At 40.3% G+C, this 22,879-nt stretch overlaps 2 protein-coding genes across 6 annotated transcripts in view; one reads left to right on the top strand and one right to left on the bottom strand.

The window, feature by feature from the left end:
* The window catches only part of LOC136238438 (dnaJ homolog subfamily A member 3, mitochondrial-like), a 25,705-nt gene extending 13,063 nt beyond the window's left edge, over positions 1 to 12,642 (bottom strand). For both annotated transcript variants that reach the window (XM_066028908.1, XM_066028907.1), the window contains exons 1-4: positions 12,452 to 12,642; positions 12,314 to 12,399; positions 12,189 to 12,269; positions 11,753 to 11,965 (exon numbers count right to left, since the gene is read on the bottom strand). In XM_066028908.1, the coding sequence (XP_065884980.1) occupies positions 11,753 to 11,965; positions 12,189 to 12,269; positions 12,314 to 12,399; positions 12,452 to 12,575 (504 nt within the window). In that variant the 5' untranslated portion in view covers positions 12,576 to 12,642. The remainder of the gene's footprint in view (positions 1 to 11,752; positions 11,966 to 12,188; positions 12,270 to 12,313; positions 12,400 to 12,451) is intronic.
* Positions 12,327 to 22,827, top strand: LOC136238439 (uncharacterized). Of its 4 annotated transcripts, none has more exons than XM_066028910.1 (10): positions 12,571 to 12,824; positions 12,910 to 12,937; positions 14,151 to 14,323; positions 15,885 to 15,957; positions 16,007 to 16,192; positions 17,208 to 17,305; positions 17,670 to 17,836; positions 20,785 to 20,881; positions 20,939 to 21,095; positions 22,628 to 22,827. In XM_066028910.1, the coding sequence occupies exons 1-10, from the start codon at positions 12,732 to 12,734 to the stop codon at positions 22,741 to 22,743; spliced, it is 1,188 nt and encodes a 395-aa protein (XP_065884982.1). In that variant the 5' UTR covers positions 12,571 to 12,731; the 3' UTR covers positions 22,744 to 22,827. The 4 variants fall into 4 exon arrangements, with proteins under 4 accessions (XP_065884984.1, XP_065884982.1, XP_065884981.1 ...); XM_066028909.1 differs by having other exon boundaries at positions 12,577 to 12,857; positions 22,628 to 22,826; XM_066028911.1 differs by having other exon boundaries at positions 12,680 to 12,824; positions 12,890 to 12,937; positions 22,628 to 22,826.
* Positions 22,828 to 22,879: the final 52 nt, after the last annotated feature.

A 22,879-nucleotide genomic window follows, 5' to 3' on the forward strand; every position in this document is an offset into this window, starting at 1 on the left:
ATGATGTTGATTGTGCAAGTAATAAGGTGATTTTAGATCTGTTTGGCGATGAAAAACTTCATATCAACATGAAACAAGTGCAAAAGCAGCATGGCACCAATGATTGCGGCTTGTTTGCCATTGTTTTTGCAGTTTCACTAGCAAGGAAAGTGGATCCAGTAAATCTGGATTTGTTCTTCGAACAGTCTCGAATGAGAGCACAATTTATCAATTATCTACAAGAAGCAAACCTTTGCCCCTACAAAGTCCAAGAAGTTGTAGTACACCAAACGATTGTGTTTTACCAATTATAGAATGATTTAGTTGTTGATTTGCAAATTATACAATGAGTACATGTAATGATTTTATTATTCATATCAATAAAATGTTTGTAACACAAGAGTATCAGATCCTGGAAACAGTTCATTTGTGACTGGATCTACGAAAACCGTCGTTATCGCCCAAGACAGGAAGTTTGATTTTTTCACACAAACACAAAGCTTAATGAATGTACTATCAAGTTTCACTGCCACAGTCGACCAGAGTAAAGTAGTCTGCTTTTGCTGGCTGCTTTTTAAAAGCACAGTGGCGAGCTGTACGAGTGGTCTGGGGTCTTGATGGAGCCCTGGCCAACCAGGAGATGGCTGTGTGTGGCTGTACAGCTCTGTGGTGCTGGACAATGACCTGTGCTGTAAATTTCCTTTCATTTTAGTCAGTTATGAGCCCTGAATTGCCCATAACTTGGCCTATTTCATCCCAACCGTTTCTTTTCAATTTTTGAACACCATCTTGCCAGGCCCCCCCCCGCCTCCCACCCTTCTGGAGCTCGCCTGATACAGACAACCTCGGTTTAAAAACTATCAAAAATGGCGGAAAACTTAGCTGTTGACTACTTTTTCAGTGGATGATCAGGAAGGTAAGAAACTGTTGTGAAACGTGTGAGAATTTGGTATGCGTAGCTACCACCACTGGCCAGCTACAACACTGAATATTTGAAACCAACCTTTCTCGATACTTTTAAATGGGCGATAAGACCGGTTTTCCCAGAGACAGTCACATTTTAAGATTCCTGTAATGCCAGATGCTACAAAGCCGTTCACTACTATTGCATTGTCAGTCTTGATGTGCTGGTAAGCATTTATAAGCCACTTACAGTAGCACCAAGTGGTTTCATTATTGACATGCACAAGTCGACGGGTGATAAAACTTCATCAGTAAAGTTCTGGTATATCATAGAGCTGTACCATTCACTGAATTGATGCTTCATTGACTGTTTCAGTACCTTGTTTACACTCAAATCCATAGGCTACAGTTTATCTGTGCAATTAGCAGGAATGCTAATACAGTGGAACCTGTCTATAATGGTCACCTTGGGACCAGATATATCTGGCCTTTATATACAGGTGGCTGTTATAGAGAAAACCTGTATAAGGTGGTCAGCAGCATTTTAGTGGCTATGGCCGTTATAAATGAGTGATTATTATTAAGAGGCTCGCGCCAACCGCAATGCAGTAATATTTTAGTACAGAAAGGACAAGGTGAGCTTGTTATGAATGTTGGTTATAGCTATTGAATACGTTTAAGCAATGAAACCTGATAGGTTATATAGTATTCATTGAAAAGCAGGAAGCGGGATAATTGTGCATTAATTGAAACGGTGCCGTGGTGCCAGACAGTAATTAACAAGCCACCATAAAAGGTAGCGACCGCTATATGGCTATATGAAGGAGAAAGTTATGTATACAGTGATTCATAGGCGAATTCTTGGTTGGCCGTTATACGCGTTAGACAGGTGACCGCTTAATGCAGACAACAATGCATACATTTGTATGGGAAAATATTTGGGACCTCGTGTCCATGGCTGTTATGCAGAGGTGACCGCTTAATCCAGGTGACCGTAACACAGGTTCCACTGTAACATAAATATGATTATCCCTAAGCATCTGAAACACGACATCAGTAGTTTTCCCTTTAAAAACATCAAAGATGGTTAGTGCTGAAAATGTATCAGCCAAACTCAACTCTTTTCGCTTTCTTTGTACGTAAGCAATAATGACTGACCGTGTGTATTCTTTGGTCTTATCTTCGTTTGACCAATGATTAGGTGTGTAGCTAAGCAACCAATCTTTTGGAAACTTCACACTGGGAAGGCAAGCAGTAGTTTTGCCAGTATAAATCAACTGAAATGGTAAAAAGTCACCACTAAGCGTTCCGCATACAATTGCAGTTATCTGACGTTTGTCGCCTAATCCAATCAGCTCAATTCTTTTTGCTCCCTTTTGGGCCATGGTCCACTGTGATCCTGGGGCAATGTTTATTGGAGTATGGTCCCAATTAACCTTCTCACTGCCACATGGCGGTTTCGATATATATAATCGCCTGTAGCATCACATTCTAAGCGCTCTGTAATTTTAGTCAAGTGTTTTTGTAGCTCCTGCACTTATCGCCTTATCCTGTAGCGGCCACACCCTTACGTGAACGGGAATAGGGATAACCGGTCTCTCGCACATTATCGTGCAGTTAGATGATGCAATCGCGTACTTTCAGAATGTTGATAACAAGCATCGTAGACGATTCTTCGAGCGATTCTTCTAAGTGATAATGGCTCCACTAACGAAGAGAAACAGTAAGGAGAAGGATTATATAGGTGAACTGGTGTGTTGCTACTTTTTTACGTCTCGAAACAGTGACCTTATGTTTGTATGCGCATGCACACTTGCTCAAATGCTGGAAAACCAGACTTGGTGACCATCGCTTCAAGGTTAGCGATGTTTATTGTGTTATTATAAACACTGCTAGCCTGTAAAGTAGTGAAATTTCACGTTTGGTTTCACTTAGGCAAATTTTTGCACTTTGAGGTTATACAATGACTTTATGGTTGCTCTTGTGTAAACAACAACTCATAATCGAATTCCTTGTTCCATAGTGAGTAACTTGATATATAGTTTTATAGGATTATATGGTAGGGTGTGTAAGTTATGGCAGTTTAGAAGCAGTAGATTGGAGGCCTCTACAAATTTGGCGGTGAAGGGATTATTACTTAAAGATTAACTCATCTGGTATACCTTCCATCTGGACAACCGCCAACACATCACATAAAAAGCCTGCCTTTATTGTTTCAAAGCCATGTATTGTTGGCTTTGCCATGGAGCAGCCCTTTCTCTTAACCAAATTCATTCTGTATAGAAGTGATTTCGCCTAATTTGTTGTTTGGCATAAAGGCCCATCATTCTCTGCCAACATGCTGGCATCAAAGTTTCTCCCTACAGCTATAGCAATAAGGGAAGATATTGGACCACCACAATCCCACACAGACCTTATATAGGCCCTCATCTGCTTGTCAAGTGTTTCTCCGATTAACAAGGGACGACCTCGTTTTGCTGATAACTGTGACCTCAGGGTCAAATTCACCTCATGCTCTTTTCTTAGCTTTGTACTTCATAATCCAACTATGAATAGTACTTTCGTTCAGATTCTCTTTTAGCTCACTGTTATATTTCCTCACGGCAGCACAGTTACTGTTTTCCAACGCATATTTGGCAATTTTAGCCTTGTAATCCGATGTATGTAACGGCTTTCTTCTTGGTTCTTTGGTCGTCATTTAAAACTTTCAACACTTCTCTGTTTGCCTCAGCAATGGTGGCAGGTGGAACCTCAACCGATAGTGGTCCTTTGGGGTCTGGCAACGAGGCATCTGTCCTCTTCCATTTGAAATACTTAAGAATTGATATTCTGGTTGCACATCACAATCAATGAATGGAATAGAATCAATACAGTGGATTCCACTTGCATTCGAATCTTCATATTCCGTATTGTGTACGTGCCTTCACTTTCAAAGCCTGGCACGTGCACAATACGGGCTATGCAAAATTCGAACGCAAGAGAAATCTGCTAAACTGTTGATTTCAGTTCTGTTTGAACACTTGCGTCCACGCCGCAAGCTATTCCGTGGCGGTTTTTAAAGTGAACCAGCCACAAGAAGCTATACAGATTGGTTAAAACCACTCACAAGAAGTCACTGTGACACTACAATACTACAGCTTAGCTGAAGAAGGGTTTTAGCTTCACTTCACACATAATGTGGAACTTGTAACGCAAATGGAACTGTTCAAACGGAACTGAAATCAACAGTAGTTACAGCAGAATTTTTTTGCGAGGCCAACTTCAATTTGCAAATTTCGTAAAAATTTGGACCTTATAGAAAAACCCGCTATACGCCAGTGATGGTATATCATTTTATTCCTCTCTAAGTAGAAAGCACTCTAAGTTTTATTCCAAGTAAATCGGACAATCAGATAGGAAGTTATGGAGCGATCTGTACAAGATTAGTTTTATTGTTGTGTAAACATAATATAACTTTAGATAGATTGCAACTTTTCACCAGCATAGCCTTTCGAAATATATTGGCCTTGTATATCAAAAGAATCGCCTTCTAATGACGAATAAAATGGTATTTGTTCCAAGCCCGTAGCTCCAATCACTGCAGAGTTACACCTCTTTGTTTACTTTTTGCTAGGACGTACATGTACGATGGTGGACTTTCACATAAGGTTATATGTGACTGGATCTACGAAAACCGTTCTTATCGCCCAAGACAGGAAGTATGATTTTTTCACACAAACGCAAAACATAATGAATGCACTATCAAGTTTCACTGCCACAGTCGACCAGAGTAAAGTGATCTGCTTTTGCTGGCTGCTTTTTAGAGTACAGTGGCGAGCCGTATGAGTGGTCTGGGGTCTTGATGGAGCCCTGGCCAACCAGGAGATGGCTGTGTGTGGCTGTACAGCTCCGTGGTGTTGGACAATGGCCTGTGCTGTAAATTTCCTTTCATTTTAGCCAGTTCTGAGCCTTGAATGGCCTATAACTTGGCCTAATTCATCCCAGCACGTTTCTTTTCAATTTTTGAACACCATCTTGCCTGCCTTCCAGGGCCCCCGCCTCCCAACCTTCTGGAGCTCGCCTGATACAGACAACCTCAGTTTAAAAACTATCTAAAATGGCGGGAACTTAGCTGTTGACTACTTTTTCAGTGGATGATCAGGAAGGTAAGAAATTGTTGTGAAATGTGTGAAAATTTGGTAAGCGTAGCTACCACCATTGGCCAGCTACAACACACTGAATATTTAAAACTGACGTTTCTCGATACTTTTGAATGGGCGATAAGACCGGTTTTCCCAGAGACAGTCACATATTTGGATGTACATGTACGACTCTGGTCCCTAAAGGGTTAAATGGATTAGAAGTTACATGATATAGACTATATTCCGTAAAAGTGAGTTTCATCACACATGATGTTACTGTATAATGGTTTTTAATGGAAACACTTGGGTGGGTGGCACCCCTAGGGTAATTCTGTTTGATAGCAAGGATCACGAGGCTTGGGTTTTCTTGGCTAAAAATATCGCCCTAGGAAACAATTAGTCTCACTTCTCCTTCGTGTCATTTGCAGTATTAATCAAACCCTAAAATGCTTTCAGTACAATCCCAAACCATTCTAACAAGTTCTGTGAAAGTTCAATTTTCTATATAACTGAATTTTCCACTAACTGGCTGATGCCTTCAGCCAAGCATAACTCACTATGGTTAAGGTGGCAGGCTTGATTTCTTTACTGTTCAACATTGCTGCCTTTTTGCCAACCACAGCAGTTATAATAATGCATGCATCATGGACTAATCTTTGTGTTCCGTTTCTTTCGTGTTGGTGTTGAAATGGTAACACATAATGGCTTTACTGACCATCACAATACCATCCATAATTTACATATTGGCTGAGTTGATTGTAGTGGTACTTCTCGTACTGTTTTAATAGGCTGAACATGGCTACAGTGGAATGTCCACTTCACTTAGCAATTGGCAACAGGGGTGTGAATGTAGTCATAATGCCTGGATTGATTACCTGTACTGTTCTTTATTTATAACTCTGTATGACGGGTAGAACATGACGGGTAGAACATGGCTGAAAACAAGTAGAATAGACAACTGAAGTCATAGGCTTTACTCTGCATATGGGAATTAAATAAAATATCCACTAGTACAGCTGCAGGTATAGATGACCTCCCTTGTTTCATTGCTTTTTATTTCTATGATCGCTACTCAAATTTATATGCCAACAAGTTAAATTTGATTGGCTGAAAACGTGGTCTTGGACGATCTGAAAACTGACAAGTTTTATGCAACATTAATTTCATAAATGTAATGCTAAAAATTAATCTGTCAACATTTCTACTAAGAATTATCTATTAGGTAATTATCTATTAGCAAGAGTTAATAATAGAGAGGAGAGTATCAAACTATCGTATAGTCTATCAAAAATGAGCGCGCTAAGTCCTCTGGCTTCGATGAACTTGCTAACCGAAAGTGTTAACCAACTTGAATAGCGTGAAAAATGCACAAGTGCCTCAGAGAGAATTCACAATTAATCGCGTGATCAAAACTCTTTACATCAAGTCTCGCATCGAGTTCATAATATGGCGTGTAGACAAAAACCCGAACCACCAGGGAAAAGGCCTCGTGGAAGACCAAAGAAATCTCTGGACAATCAACCAACTACCAAAACGGCGAAGACAAAGGAAACTAAGGCTCAATCCGCCATGCGGGAAGTTCGGCAAGAAGGTACTCGTGTGAGTGAAGATAAAAGCGAAGGATCTGTAGCAGCAAAGAAATGGATACGTAAAATTCTTAGCAAGAAAGAAAGGGAAAGCTTAGCTCAACATTTGAGTGAAGTGGACCCAATGGTGCTAACAGCTGTAACCAATAGCAAATTACGCCAGCAGTCCTATTTTTCTGAGACGTTGATGAACCTAGTAGATTGTTTATTTGCTGATAATCACCAGCTGGCCGAGGATATCGTAACAAACCATCAGACACATTTTGGTGTGCTATATTAAATGCAAGCAAGAAGTAGACCCATATTTGCAATTCCTGTTGCAATGGCAACAATATTGCAGCGCATTCTTGTTAAACAGGACCTACCCGCTGAGCGCCATTAACTTGGAGAAGTCTGCTGAACAGTCGGTAGCAGCTATCAGGATGCAGTGGCTTGATTTTTGTGACCACAGTGGTATCCCAGTTCCTGAGAGCAATCCAGTGATGATCACACTTTCTTCAGCTGTTTATGAACAGCTCCTGGAGCACATGGAAAGGTTCCAAAGGAGTTTAACCAGTAATTGCAGTAATGGGGAAAGCATAAGCACATCTTCATGCTCACCAGTTGTCACAGATGGGAATGATGTTCACCTTCGATTTGGTGGTGCAGCAATTTGTGAGATGTTGCATCTGCGTTACAAGCAGATAAAGGGATGTACAGACACACAAAGAAATAAACTCTCTCAGGAGATTACAATTCTACAGGCGATGATTATGAAGGACAAGACAAATCTGCCTCATTATCTCAAATACCGGGACAGGGGTTTCATGTAATTCCCTGATTTTACTTTTGTGCCATTCATACAAACTGTTCATGAAACTGTCAGGAGTGTTTGTAGCATTAATTCCCTGGGAGAAAACACAATCGAGGTTTGTAATGTGTACCAGTTCCATACAATATTCACTGTACAGCTGTATGTCTACATGCTTGACTCCTGTGTACTTTATTACTATGTGAATTTTTGTTTAGATTGCATATTCAGAAGTGAAGAGGAAAGCCGACCTGCCTGTCATCTTTAAACACACCTTGGCTGAGCAACTTCCTAACATTGACACTTTTGATGAAGAGATTTTGGGAGATGTGTGTGACATATTTGTATGAATAGTCACCAATACAATCATCCAAGAAGTGATATCAGTGGCTAAACAACAGATGGCATCACAGAAAGGGTTGGCGTCTACAGTCGACGTCAATCTACGACCAGTGCTTCTTGCACAGCACACAAAATTAGAAAACAAATTAGGCCAAAACTCAAAACATTAGTTATTGTTAATAAAGGTTAAAAATACAAATAATTAATAATTTACATATTCATTTACTTTTTGTTTGCTTGTCTGTTATATTGTTTCTTGTGTAAGGGTACTTCAACTGTATCCAGCAGCTGATCCCTGTACTGTTTGCCGCTGTGGTGACTGGATACAGACTGTTTAACTAGATGAGCTGCCCTAGATGTGACGTAATTTACTGAGTCCAGCTTTCCTCCGGAACTATGCTTATATTGGCTGAAAAGGCTCTCAACCGACGACCCGGACAGACGCAGAGGAGATATAAAATGATTGGATAGGTGTCAAAAAACCATGAGCACAATTCCCTGAAACCATAAACATTAATCCGCAAGAGGTCCCAAGCTATTTAATAATGTAGAGTAAATAGTGTCACTGAAATAAACAAGCTTACTTTGCCATGACAAGAAAGACTTCTGTGTACTAGCTGTGTGGGGAAAGGCAGGATCTGTTAGAGAAACAATGTTATAACAAGTTAGTGTGAAAAATTTGCATTAGAGTTGTACCTAGGTTTATACCTAAAGCCTTGAGAAATGGAAAGGTTTAAATGATCCCAAAGTTGTATATCGAATAGTCAAGGATCACAGTAAACTTTCACCAAAATTGAGTATATTTACACCTAAATTTTCAAAATTTTCCCGGGGGAGCATGCCCCCAAACCCCCTAGAATCCAAAGCGACTTACTTTGTCCCCTCTAGGTTAATATTCTGGGTTGAGCTATTGTATGATTTTGCTGTATTTTTTCTACAGCAGGAACAAGTGCTGTCTGAGTTGGTATGGTACATCAACCAAGATCCTCCTCCACCCAACAAGGATGCAGCAGCTGAAGTGTTAGCTTATCTAGAAGCGTGTAGCCTACTATTTGAAAAAGGCTTTTAAGTCATGATCGTGTGTGGAGTTTGGATGGTGACGTATTTAAGAACATTGATAAAGGCTTCCAGTACTTTACAGCATGGATTGATTCACTTTACAGCATGGATTGATTCACTTTACAGCATGGATTGATTCACTTTACAGCATGGATTGATTCACTTTACAGCATGGATTGATTCACTTTACAGCATGGATTGATTGGGGGCAATAGCTAACCCAGGGGGGCCTCCCACCCTCCCCACCTAGATTAACCCCTGAATAGCACAAAAGCAATCTCACTACACACAAGTGCTACTGACTTAATTAAGGAAAATCGTGAGTTTAACTATTTTGGCAAGCACTCGTGCAAGGTAATGTTGCATTTGAATGGTACTGTAACTTCAGAAAAATTGTGCATGACATCTGTCTCGTCTTACTTGCATGATCTTAGCTGGATGAATGTTCGGCTTAGTCCATGCATCATGCAGGCAGTGAGCTTCTTTAAGACGAGGTACCATCCTGGTCTGGCCTTGACTAACCCTTTCCAGTTCTCGCTCATACAAACTGTTAATGGTCTCCCACCCAAATGTAGACTTCTCAGCACGGTAAAACAGTTTGGAACCACCTGGCTTAGAGGAGAACAGGACATTGATCATGTTCTTAAGCTAGAGCAAGTAACAATAATAGTAACAATATGACACACTAGACTAACAGTACCTGGTGCGATGGACATATCAGCCAAAATATCTTATGTGGAGGATTATATGGGTTCGGCATCCAGGGTTCCACCTTGTATTTATCATCTTGGTCCTTGTTTAGTGAATAGGCACCATGACAACCATGGCTGACTTTGATGGTAGCTATGTTTGATGAGCCACCATCACACACAAGTACGCTGGTCTGTAACTGAAACAGTTTTACAGTTTCAAGAACACAAGCCAATACAAACTGACGAAGAACAGGTGAAATAAGGGCTCACAATGTCAAACTCACTAGTCAAGTCCCTCCATAAAAATTGTAGTATGTAGGAGGTCTGCTTAGATGCGTCAGATTTTTGCAACAAGGAGTACACATCATTCAGTGATGAAAGATTCTTCGATGTCATGGTCAACCCCATCAATTGATGGCTGTGGGAGTTCCACAAGAGTTGGCAAGCAACTTTGACCTCGTCAAAGATTAAAGCTCCATCTCCCTTGGGGTCCTGCTTTCCTAGCCTCCCACATTCTTCTTTGAAAGCCAAGTAGCGTGAAACTTGATCAGATATGCACCTAGCACTGGCTCCAGGCTCATGAATAAATGTCCCAGAATACGACTGCAGAGTGGCTTTAGAAGGCAGCTTAAGTACATCAAATTCCTTTAAAGCTTCATAAGCAGCCGGACTGCGAGTATAGATTGCCAAAGCTAAAAAGCATATGCATAAACACAAAAAAACAGACAACGGTATAGTAGCTTACCCATTCTGATTGTAATTGAATTCCAACGGTTCCCTCTTCCACCAAAGCCTATATAGCACGGTAAAGCAATATAGTCACCATGAAAATAGTTCAATATTAACATACTGTTTTTGTCTAGGTCATCAAAAAATTGCTTTCTCCTCTATTGGACATCAGTTACCCAAATTTCTTTCATAATTGTGCCAACGCTGTGCTTTTCACTTTCCGTGTAGAGTTTTTCCAAATCATCATCTCCTATGCTCTGCACAATTTTAATCATTTCTTCATTTTGAGCATCATTAAAACTATTTCACTGTCTTCATACTTTGACAGTTTCCTGATAGTGTTTGTTCTTTCATATTGAGCCAGTTTCTTTCGTTTGGCTTGGCTGGCTGGACTCATATATGATAACCTAGCTTTCGATGATGGCCTTTGACGTTTCAACTTCCTTGTTGGTGTTTCTGCTGCCGTTCTTTTCTTTTGGCGCTCTAAATGATTCAACAAGCGTTTACAAGGGTAGCACAATACATCACTGGACTCTTTTTCTACCCCACTTGCATTATGAGCTAATTGAAAATACAAATCACATTTCTGTGAATCAACTCGGTGGAAAGGAAACATTGACACTGTCGCACTCTTGATGTGGAAGGAAATGGGCTCATAATAATCAGTCATATAGCGATTCATCTCAATACCTGGACAAAACTTGTGCTTAGTGTTGCTTCCGATTATCTTGCACGCAGAATCTAACTCATCACAGCTTCCAAATGTCTCCTTTTTCCACACCCTCATCAAAACCGATACAGTATAAACCTTGTACTGCACTGATACTTGAATGCGTGGAACCAAGCCATAGGGAGGGTGATGATGAAAAATTGCTGGAGTAATTAGCATAGTAGGAATAACCTGCATACTGGCGCTATTTGCTATGCCACTAGCCATTGAGAACAAGAGTTCTGGATAACGCGCACTCAGATCATTACGAAGTTCCATTAGAAATAGTTCCTGTGTTTTGACATCAACAGCTGCAGCATCAATAGATGATTCGATGGACTGCTCTCCCTGGTACTCTCTAGCAGCGTCGTTAACTGTCAACATTTGTTCCCCAGAATCATCCATTGATAGGTCTTCGCCCTCCTCTTGGTCGCTATCATCGTCACTTGATTCTTGATGGAACGGAACACGATAAATACGTCGAGTTGGAGTGTCCATCACTCTGCCTCTGCTCTTGTGCTACGCATTCCTGATGCAGCCGTTCCAGACGTATTAAATTCTGAGACATTTTCACCTAACCGTTTTACGAAAAAATCAAGCCTATCGAAGCCAGAGGACTTAGCGCGCTCATTTTTGATAGACTATACGATAGTTCGACGCTCTTCTCTCTATCATTAACTCTTGCTATTAGGTAATACACAAGTTTTACTGTTTGTACCACATCAATCAATCAACCTGTGGAATATGAAACCATGACAATGTTTTATATAGCAACAAGATACAGTGTAGTACACAACGACCAATACAAATACTTACATAATATTGTTAAACACAAACAGTACCTGGTGAATAGAATTTTGGCTTCCTGACGATTGCTGGAAGGTATCAAAATCAAATCCTCCTCCAGAAAAGCCCTGACCAAAGAATTGGCGGAATATCTCTTCTGCATGATTAGCAGTGAAGCCACCACCCTCTGCTGCACCACTACCATAGCTACTAGCAGCTGAATGTCCGTATGCATCATAATTTGCTCTTTTCTGTCCATCACTTAACACCTGGCAACAAGTGAACACACAAACTTGTCTCTACTCTAAACAACAATGCTGACAGGATAAGACCTTCCAAATGATGTCACTAAGAAACTTCTATCTAACATTTCAGGTCATGTGTAGGACTGACTGTCTCTGTAAACCAGGACAGGAAGGAGATAGCAAGGAGATGATCGCAAGGCTCAAACCAACAAGTCTCACTTGTGGTCCAAGTTATCCCTACACATACCTCGTATGCCTCTCCCACTTCAGTAAACTTGGCAGCTGCTCCTTCATCTTTGTTATGATCAGGATGATATTTCTTTGCCAGCTGGGTGGAGTATTTTAAGGAGTTTCTCACGTGAGCACACCTACCTCGTAATACGCTCTTTTAATGTCTTTGGTGGAAGCATCACGTGGGACGTCCAATACCTCGTAATAATCCTTCTTGAGTAGTCCAGCTATGATGATGGTGCAAATGCGATCATTGCAACCATGCCACGAGTGACGTACCTGAAGTGTGTATACGCGTGTAAGGAGGTCTCAACCGAACATGAGATGAAGCGACTCCTCCTTGGCGCGTCAGTATAGGTGTAACTAGTGTGGACAGTAATCTACAACGACAGCACAACGACATCTCCGCCCCACGTGACACTACAGCAAGAAGTTCCGTAACAATCGATTGTGGTTTTGAGTATTTAATAGCTCAGCAGCCCACGTGAAATGATTGAGCGCGTGGGTGGCTGGGGAGGAGACTGCACACATTTAATCGTTTAATACCTTACTACAAACTATGGCTCATACAGCGAGAAGTAAAAAAGAGACGAAGGAATTCTTTGATCCTCCAGAGGAGTTGAACAGGAAGGTGGATCAGCTAGCAGAGCTGGTGAAGAAGAGCAAACATTTCATTGTGTTTACTGTACGTCATTTAACACATTTTACAACCTTAAGATATCATCATTGTTCTCTAGGGAGCTGGTATTAGCACTTCCACTGGAAGTAAGTGACAAAGTTTTGTTTTTTGCGTTATGTAAATAATTTTGTAGTTTGTGTTGTGTCGTTATATTTGTTTGGGGGTGTTCTTATAGGCTCTTTAGCCTTTTACTCTCCCCTGTGAATTTTCACAAATTAATAAAATAAAGTGTAGACTGTCTCATCCAGAGACCTGTACAGCGAGCTGTAAAGTGCACTTGTAGTGAGACCTGAGGTTTAAATGAGTGAGATTTGCTTACTTATAAGTGAGGTGTCTCCTCTTGGTAGAAAAATTCCTGCAAAATTTGTTTTTCCTTTCAGTTCTACCTCTCCATTTTTAATTTAACAATTAGAGCATTGTATAGTGCATTGCTGAAGTGCAGTGTTGGGCAAGTTACTTTGTAAAAGTAACTAGTTATATATTACATATTACTTGCAACTGAACTATTTAGTTACAGTTACATATTACCCATAAAATAAAGTAACTATAATAATATTACATATTATATTACTTTGTGTCCACAGCCTTAAGCTGTCACGTGTGAAACTACCACCTTATCATGTGACATGATTGCGTTGTTCGTTGTTGGACAACGTGCAAATCTTGGTTATAAGTAAGAAGCTGGTGAATAAGCTTCATTCAGTAGGCTTCATTACTTCGTTGTGGCTAGGTGTTACTCAGTGGATTACTAACGAGATTAGTAACTACGTTACTTGTAGTAATGATATTACGTAATATTAGACTCGTTACAGTAACTATATTACTTAGGTAATGCGTTACATTTGCAAGTAAAGTAACTTGAGTTATATTACCTGTTTTTATAGCGTATTTTGTTATATTACTTAATTACCACAAAAGTAATAATATTATGTAACGCGTTATATAAGTAACACGTTACTCCCAACACTGCTGAAGTGATACATGAGAGCTTAATTTTCCAGGAATTGCAATATATGAGATGGAAAACCATGCACGAGACAACAATCCTATGCGTGTGTCTCACGCGTAGTACATGAGAGTTGAGGTGTCATGCTCATCCAGGACTTCTGGTCTCATAATGTGGTATGTTGCCCAACTCCTAATAAGGTATAGGGGGATTTAACTATCCTAAATGTTCACCTCAGCAACTGTTGATAGTCTCAGGTGTGAGGTAACATGTCTATTCTTCAGAACAGTATATGGGGACCAAGGAGTACTACATTGATGAGCTCATTACACTTTACGTATGTTTCTTTGTAGTTCCAGATTTCCGTAGTGGAATGGACACCAAACTGGAGACTGGTCCAGGGAAGTGGGAACTCCAAGCCCATTCCCAGTCCAAAGGAGCAACAGCTCACAAGGCAGGGAAGACGACAAGCACAGTAAAGGCCATTCCTTCTCCAACTCATATGTTGCTGGTGAAACTACAACAGGTAATCATTTCTTGTAAGTGACTAGAGTCTGCCTTTCCTAGGTAAGGGTTTGCCTCTATCATTGTTGACTTCTGAGAGGTGGCTCTCTGGTACAAGGTGCATGCTATTGAAACCAAAGGCTTTATATGATGTCATTGTGTTGACTGTTCTATTGAAGTACTTAAAGTGCTGTAGTAGATCAGTGGTGGATGTTCCAGATGTTCCACGTACCCTCATCGATCAGTTATCCAACCCCAATGTCTCTCAGTTCAGATAAGTTAACTGTTTGGATAACTGAAGCTGCCTGCCTGCCTGATCACAGTCACAAGGCTGGGGGCCAAATGAAGCAGTACATGGCCACCATTTTACGCTACAATAACAAACTCACCAGTGGAATGTGCCTTTTGGGGATCCAACAAGTGTGCGTCCTCTGTGCCTTGTCTTTCCTTTTATCTTCAATCAAGCTGTGGTCTTCTTGTAAACCATATTGAGGTGTTAATTTTCCCTATCAACATTTTCCTTGAGCAACATAATATTTAGATGCTGCAATTTAAGTGCTTATGCTCCATAGATAGCTGTAACTACACAACAGGTTCTACCACTCCTATTAAGGTTGATTAGTAGCGACAAGAGTTAATAATTGAGAGGAGAGTGTCCAACACAATACAGATCCTCTACAAATGATTCAGCGTGATTCAAAGGGATTCCTCTGTAAAATTCTGTAATTTGTAGTATATTCTATATGTGAAGATTGTTTTGATCATCACATTTCTTTGTTCTTACCATGTGCAATCATCACATTTCCTATTTCTGGTAGTGTGCACTTGTTAACACGTCTGAGAGAATCCCGTTGAATCACTCTAGAGGCTCTGTATTGTGTTAGACTCCTCTCCACTATTATTAACTCTTGGTAACGATCAAGCACCGAGAACACACCTCTTAAAAATCTGTCATGATGACACACCCCGTTATTGATGCTAGCACAACGAAAATATGAAATAGTGACGCACACCCTTGCATGGTAGCTTACTTGCTAATACAGCAGTCACCCTAATAGAACAGTCACGTGTGTATAGCTGTATGCTATAATAAAATACCAAACAAACAGAAGTTTTTAGGGATCCAAGCAATAAAAAGTAGTGAAACAAGAGATGAATGATGGTATTACAGCATAGCTTGAGAAAATCCCTACTTCGGCATTGAACAAAACAATTGTTATAACATGTCAATGTAGGGATTTTCCCACTGAGCTATGCTGTAATACCATCATTCATCTCTTGTTTCGGTACTTTTTATTGCTTGGATCCCTACTTCATTTTATATACTAGTACTATTATTGCACAAGAAAGGCTCAATGTTGATATGCTGCTGCTGGTCATGGTTTGTTATCTGCTTCACCAATGGTTGGCACTGCAGAAGGCAGAGCCTAAACTTCAGACATAAAGCTGTTTTGATGAATTCCTTGAATGTCATGATATAGTTTGTTCTATGTTATGACATAAAACTTGCTGACTGAAATGAACAAATACTACTTGTAACAGTTACTATGACATTCACATGATAATCACATGATCTCATCTAGGAGGGAATATTAAAACACATTATTAGTCAGAATACTGATGGGTTACACCGTCGCAGTGGGATACCCCAAAAAGGTAACAATATGTCGCTGAGTATATTACCCTATATGGTAACCCCCTACAGCATTGTGGGAACTCCATGGCAACAACAACATGGAATGGTGCAAGAAGTGCAAACATGAGTACCTCAGGGACTTTAAGTGTAGTCGACCAAAAAGCAAACACATCACAGGTCGTAACTGTGACAACCCAGCATGTGGCGGACAATTGAGGGATACTATTATTAACTTTGGAGAGTCATTGCCTCAGGGTATGTACACTTGTATGGGGAGAGTAACTAATTGGAGAGAACAGCACCTCGTAGTGGTCTGTTTTCAGAATAAGAGTTTGACCTCTTGAACAGTTCTCTATCCCTGGTAGAGTATGTTTGTACAGGCTATACTGGGGACAGTGTGTTTGTACAGGTTATACTGGGGACGGTGTGTTTGTACAGGTTATACTGGGAACAGTGTATTTGTACAGGTTATGCTGGGACAGTGTGTTTGTACAGGTTCTGGGGACAGTGTGTTTGTACAGGTTCTGGGGACAGTGTGCTTGTACAGGTTATACTGGGGACAGTGTGTTTGTACAGGCTATACTGGGGACAGTGTGTTTGTACAGGCTATACTGGGGATAGTGTGTTTGTACAGGCTATACTGTGGACAGTGTGTTTGTACAGGTTATACTGGGGACAGTGTGTTTGTACAGGTTATATTGGGGACAGTGTATTTGTACAGGTTATACTGGGGACAGTGTGTTTGTACAGGTTATACTGGGGACAGTGTGTTTGTACAGGTTATACTGGGGACAGTGTGTTTGTACAGGTTATACTGGGGACAGTGTGTTTGTATAGGCTACACTGGGGACAGTGTGTTTGTACAGGTTATACTGTGGACAGTGTGTTTGTACAGGTTATACTGGGGACAGTGTGTTTGTACAGGTTATACTGGGGACAGTGTGTTTGTACAGGTTATACTGGGGACAGTGTGTTTGTACAGGTTATACTGGGGACAGTGTGTTTGTACAGGTTATACTGGGACAGTGTGTTTGTACAGGTTATACTGGGACAGTGTGTTTGTACAGGCTATACTGGGGACAGTGTGTTTGTACAGGTTATACTGGGGACAGCGTGTTTGTACAGGTTATACTGGGACAGTGTGTTTGTACAGGTTATACTGGGACAGTGTGTTTGTACAGGTTATACTGGGACAGTGTGTTTGTACAGGCCATACTGGGGACAGTGTGTTTGTACAGGTTATACTGGGGACCCATATGTTCTTCATCAGATGCTCTTGACGGAGGGTTTGAGCAAGCCAGCCTGGCAGACTTGTGTGTAGTGTTTGGATCCAGTCTGACTGTAACTCCAGCAGCTGATATGCCACTGGTAAGTAACTAGAAAGTTAACAATAGATATCTTCTCTGCTCTAGATATGTCCTCCTCTCTGGTGTGACTCTGGCCTTTTCTTGTCAGAAAGGATGGTTGTAGCTGGCCTTGTAACCACCAGCAATACTATTTATAAAGTTTCTCAGAGTATATTGTAGCATTACATCACAATACATCACATTACATCACACTGTCTACATGGTCCTGCACAATGTATTCATAAGGCATTAAATTTTGTATCAAAAACTCTTTTTGATAAATATCTTCACAGCACTGGTAAATAATTTATCAGGTGCCCTTTGTAACAGTTACTGAGGATTTGAAGTGGCTACAACTTTCTCCATAATATCATCACTTGTTGTAGGAGGTGGTGAAGAAGAAGAATAGTCCAGGGGACTTAGTCATCATAAACTTACAAGAAACTCCATTAGATGTGATTGCATCACTGAGGATATTTTCCAAATGTGACGATGTCTCTAAACTACTGGCTGAGAAGTTGTCAGTGGAGATACCACCATTCCGTCTGCGTAGGTAAGCTCCCGTAAAATACTGGAACCTATTAATGTAGACACTTGAGGACACCTACATAATCCAGACATGTCCCAAATTATCCCTTAGTACTTAAACTGACCTGGGGGACACCTTGATATAATCAGGACACCTTGATAATCAGGACACCTTGATATAATCAGGACACCTTGATAATCAGGACACCTTGATAATCAGGACACCTTGATAATCAGGACACCTTGATAATCAGGACACCTTGATAATCAGGACACCTTGATAATCAGGACACCTTGATAATCAGGACACCTTGATAATCAGGACACCTTGATAATCAGGACACCTTGATAATCAGGACACCTTGATAATCAGGACACCTTGATAATCAGGACTCCTTGATAATCAGGACACCTTGATAATCAGGACTCCTTGATAATCAGGACACCTTGATAATCAGGACACCTTGATAATCAGGACTCCTTGATAATCAGGACACCTTGATAATCAGGACTCCTTGATAATCAGGACACCTTGATAATCAGGACACCTTGATAATCAGGACTCCTTGATAATCAGGACACCTTGATAATCAGGACACCTTGATAATCAGGACACCTTGATAATCAGGACACCTTGATAATCAGGACACCTTGATGATCAGGACACCTTGATGATCAGGACACCTTGATAATCAGGACACCTTGATATAATCAGGACACCTTGATATAATCAGGACACCTTGATAATCAGGACACCTTGATAATCAGGACACCTTGATGATCAGGACACCTTGATCAGGACACTATTGGTTGGTTCCAAGGTGTCCATATTATACTGGAACCTGTGAATGTGGACACTTGATGAATTTGGGTACAACATTAATACGGACATTCAGATGTTTGGAGAGAGAAATTGTAAAGTAATAGTTATAGACCTACCATGAGGATATTCATGATTTTAAAAACCCGAGGCAAAGCCAAGGTGTTAATCCATGAAGATCTGAGTGGCAGTCTCTAACTGACTTAGAAAATGATGTGGTGTCTTTATACTAGTAGATGGATTGACTGATTGTGGGTTGAGTGGCTTACATCATACCTTACACAAATTGTAAACCCACAATCAACTTTCTACATTATTACCGTATTTACTCGATTTGTGCCCCAGGGGTACTATTATTTTTTTGCTCAAAAATAAGGATAAAACCCTTCGAATAGTACCGCACTGTGGTATTATTCGAGGGTGCGCTACTAATATTTTTAGCCTCCCACTACTATAGCTTTTCTACATTATAGTTTTATAAAACAATCACAACACGTTGCTCCTTACTTCTTGTATGTATACAAGACCTCTCTTTCACTCAAGTCCTTGTAGCACAACCATGTCACGCCTCGTGCTACATGGTCAATTTACTAACTAATATCCGGAAATTCTAAGCCTTGCAGGACAGTACCTTCCTTAAATTGAGAAGGAGATTAATACTAAAGGTACCAGAGCACTAGTAAAGAGTAATTACGAAAGTATAGTGCGGTACTATTCGAGAGTGTGGTACAATTATAATTATTTTCAGAAACAGGATAAAGACCTTCGAATAGTACCACACTGCAGTACTTTTCGAGGGTGCGGCACAAATCTAGTAAATAGTACTAATACGGTATATACAAGTACACAAACAAATTTGGAATTTTCAACTAGAGTAGGGACCATAGCACATTGATAAAAAGTACTGAAACAAGTTGGAGTAGTACATAATATTAAATCACAGTAAAACAATAAGAAGTGTTATACCTCTACTATTATGACTGGTGAACCCATGCACACCACATCTGAAATGGAGCCACGTGCCCCAGCTATATCAATTATCATTACACTTCGTTGTCAGCCATGTTCAACCTGTTACGAATCAAGAACTGTTCGAAAAGTACCTCTGCAATCCACGCATACCGAAAGAAATGGTGCCGCATGCCCCAGCTATATCAATTATCGTCTGAAAAGTGAAGTATCCATTACGCTTTGTTGTAGGCTATGTTCAACCCGTTACACAGCAGTATGAATCAAGAACTGTTTGAAAAGCACCTCTGCTATCAAAATAGCCACTATGACAAATACGTACAGACGATTTCCATTACGAAGGGAAGCCATCACGTGCTATAGCCAAATGACACTTTTCGCTGTCAGCAAAGATGAATGGGACACAAAGGAGGACACTGGTAAGTCCATGAAGAATGCATTGTATGTACTGCGGTATGCCAAAAGGCACCTCTTGGGTTGAGGCGACATTGAACAGTGGAAAAATCAAGCCTGTAGGCTTAGCCGTTATCAAGTTACGCTTGTCTGAAAGCATCAGTCAGTCAGTCAGGTAGTCAGTAAATTTCTGTTAAATAATTTTTCTTCATAATTCCATATCAACTTGTTGAAAGTGTTTTGGGTCAATCTGAAAGCTTGCTTGGGCTCAGATTGAGGCTGGTTTTTAGGTGATGTTATTTTGTGGGCCACGCCTACTCCTTTGTGGTCCCTACTATACAATACTATTGTACTGTATGACAAAAGGAAGCTCACTGATCTGCAATGCTACTCAGCACATCAATGATCATTAGTGAGGTGCACTTGTTGGTGACTCCCTCCACTAGGTCTCATTTTAGAGAACCTCTCCAGAGGTCTCATTTCAGAGAACCTCTCCAGAGGTCTCATTTCAGAGAACCTCTCCAGCGGTCCCATTTCAGAAAACCTCTCCAGAGGTCTCATTTTAGAGAACCACTCCAGAGGTCTCATTTCAGAGAACCTCTCCAGAGGTCTCTTTGTGGATTTTAAAGACCTCATAATCTCCCAAAGATCAAAGGATTTTATGCATACCATTTTCTAACTTTTGTTAATATTTATCTTAAGTCTCGTGTGTAGTTTTAAATTATTTGTGTAATTAGGATGAACATTTTACCAACAATGATTATAACTTGATAAAGTGCTGTTTCCTGTAGGAGATTGCTGGTCACCACAGCTCCTACTGGTAAGGGTCAAAGAGTTGAGGTGATGGGAACTGACATTGAAGGATCCCCCTTCTCTTATTTGAAGCAGGTAATTATGGGGTGTGGCTAGTTGGTTGCAGCTTCTGATTGGTCCAATGATCACCAGGTACAGTTTAATGCCAGTGATGTAGTCAGTCATCACGAAACTGAGCCGGCTTGGCTGATACACCGAGGAGGGAGTATGGTCAAGATTACACTTCATTTTCAGGGACACTATTATGAGCCACAACTGACAATCAACTTTATGTCAAATAAAGGAGAACGTTAGTTCAATACATGGTGTTCCCTACCTATAACCAGGGTCAAAATTAAATCTCTAAAACAGACTAACTTTAAGGTTTTTATAATTTGTAGTATTTTGTCAGTTATCTCTGTGGTGTTAATGTTATCTCTGTGGTGTTAGTGTTATCTCTGTGGTGTTAGTGTTAACCTGGTGGTGTTAGTGTTATCCTGGTGGTGTTAGTGTTATCCCTGTGGTGTTAGTGTTATCTCTGTGGTGTTAGTGTTATCCCGGTGGTGTTAGTGTTCTACACTATAACAAGTCACTAGATTGTTATTTTCATCCTCTAGTGATGTTTTAGCACCTTTTAAAATTGTAGTTTACTGCTAATGGAAATTTATACAAGTTTAAGGAAAAATAAGGAATTTTAAGTTTGTAGAAAAAAAATATGGAAACAAGGGAGGTCGCTTACACCTGCAGATATACTAGTGAACATTTAATCCAAGGGAGGTAGCCTACACCTGCAGATATACTAGTGAACATTTAATCCCTAATTCAGTCTTGGTCCCTAAATGTTCACTAGTATATCTGCAGGTGTAAGCGACCTCCCTTGTTTCCCTACTTTTTTCTATGATCCCTAATCAAACTTAAAATTCTAATTTTTCCTTAAACTTGTTTGTTAACTTGTAACATTATTATAACTGGTGAGCCCACGCATACCACATCAAAAGATGGCGCCAGAATTAATGTTTTCGCCAGAATTAATGTTTTCGTCTGAACGCATGCTCCAGTTATCAAATAGCTACTGCTTCGGAAGTGCAGTGGCCAGCTATGTCCAGCCTGTTACACAGTGATAGATGAGAAACAGTAGAAGAAGTGCCTCTGCAACAATCCAGTCACTATGAAAATACAACGTTTTGCGTGCCTTAACTATCAATTACTGCCTTGAAAGTGCACTGAGCAGCTATTACGCTTCGCTTTCCAGCCTGTTACACAGCGTTACAAATGAAGAATAGTGTTAGAATCGTCTCTGCAATCAATCCAGTCACCACTGAAAATACGGACGATGCCCGTTTACAAACGTACTGTAGGAAAGCCATGCATCACGTTACCGCGAATCAACACCTTGGGCTGTCAGCAAAAAGAAGTGGGACACAAAGGAGGACAAAAGTAAGTCCATGATGCGTGCATTGTACATACTGTGGTATGCCAAAAGACACGTCTCGGACAGTGAAAAATCAACAGCTGTTATCGAGTTATGCTTGCCTGAAGGCATCAGGCAGTTGTAGTCAGTAGAAAATTACATTGAACAAAAGTTTTTTAAATTTTGTAACAATTTATTGGAATTTTAGGATTGTACTTGAAGGCTTGGTTGTACCTAACCAATACTGCCAAGGTGCCAGGATGGAGTTGTGAAGCTGGTTTTTGGGTGAATTTCTTTGGCTAGGAAAACCCAAATGTCCATGATCCCTAATATACAAGCTTGTAACAATTAAAATTGTAATACCCTATATATTGGTGAAGTACGCACGTAGATAGCTAACTGCCCCAAATAATAGGAGTCACATGTTCCAGGTGTACACAAGGAGTACCTGTTAGAATATGATCCTCACAATTGTCAGTGGAGTACAAATGAGACAGGAGATGGACTTGCTGCACAACTTGAGAAACAAGCAAAGATCAGCAGCTGATGAATTATTATATTATATGCACATGTATATTTTGTTAATATTATGTAATACATCAAAAGGGTCAATTTAAGGGTGTGATAATTTGTAGTCCAAACAGTTGAGAAAATCAAGAAATAATCAATAGATTACTGAAATA

The sequence above is a fragment of the Dysidea avara genome, chromosome 11 (genome assembly GCF_963678975.1).
Source record: "Dysidea avara chromosome 11, odDysAvar1.4, whole genome shotgun sequence".
NCBI lineage: Eukaryota > Metazoa > Porifera > Demospongiae > Dictyoceratida > Dysideidae > Dysidea > Dysidea avara.

Excerpts from the sequence above, each read along its gene's own strand:
- LOC136238439 (XM_066028909.1), top strand. The coding sequence starts at position 12,732 with ATGGCTCATACAGCGAGAAGTAAAAAAGAGACGAAGGAATTCTTTGAT. Across the intron at positions 14,324-15,884 it reads TGCTGGTGAAACTACAACAG|GAGGGAATATTAAAACACAT; the intron begins GTAATCATTTCT and ends GATCTCATCTAG. Across the intron at positions 17,837-20,784 it reads CCACCATTCCGTCTGCGTAG|GAGATTGCTGGTCACCACAG; the intron begins GTAAGCTCCCGT and ends TGTTTCCTGTAG.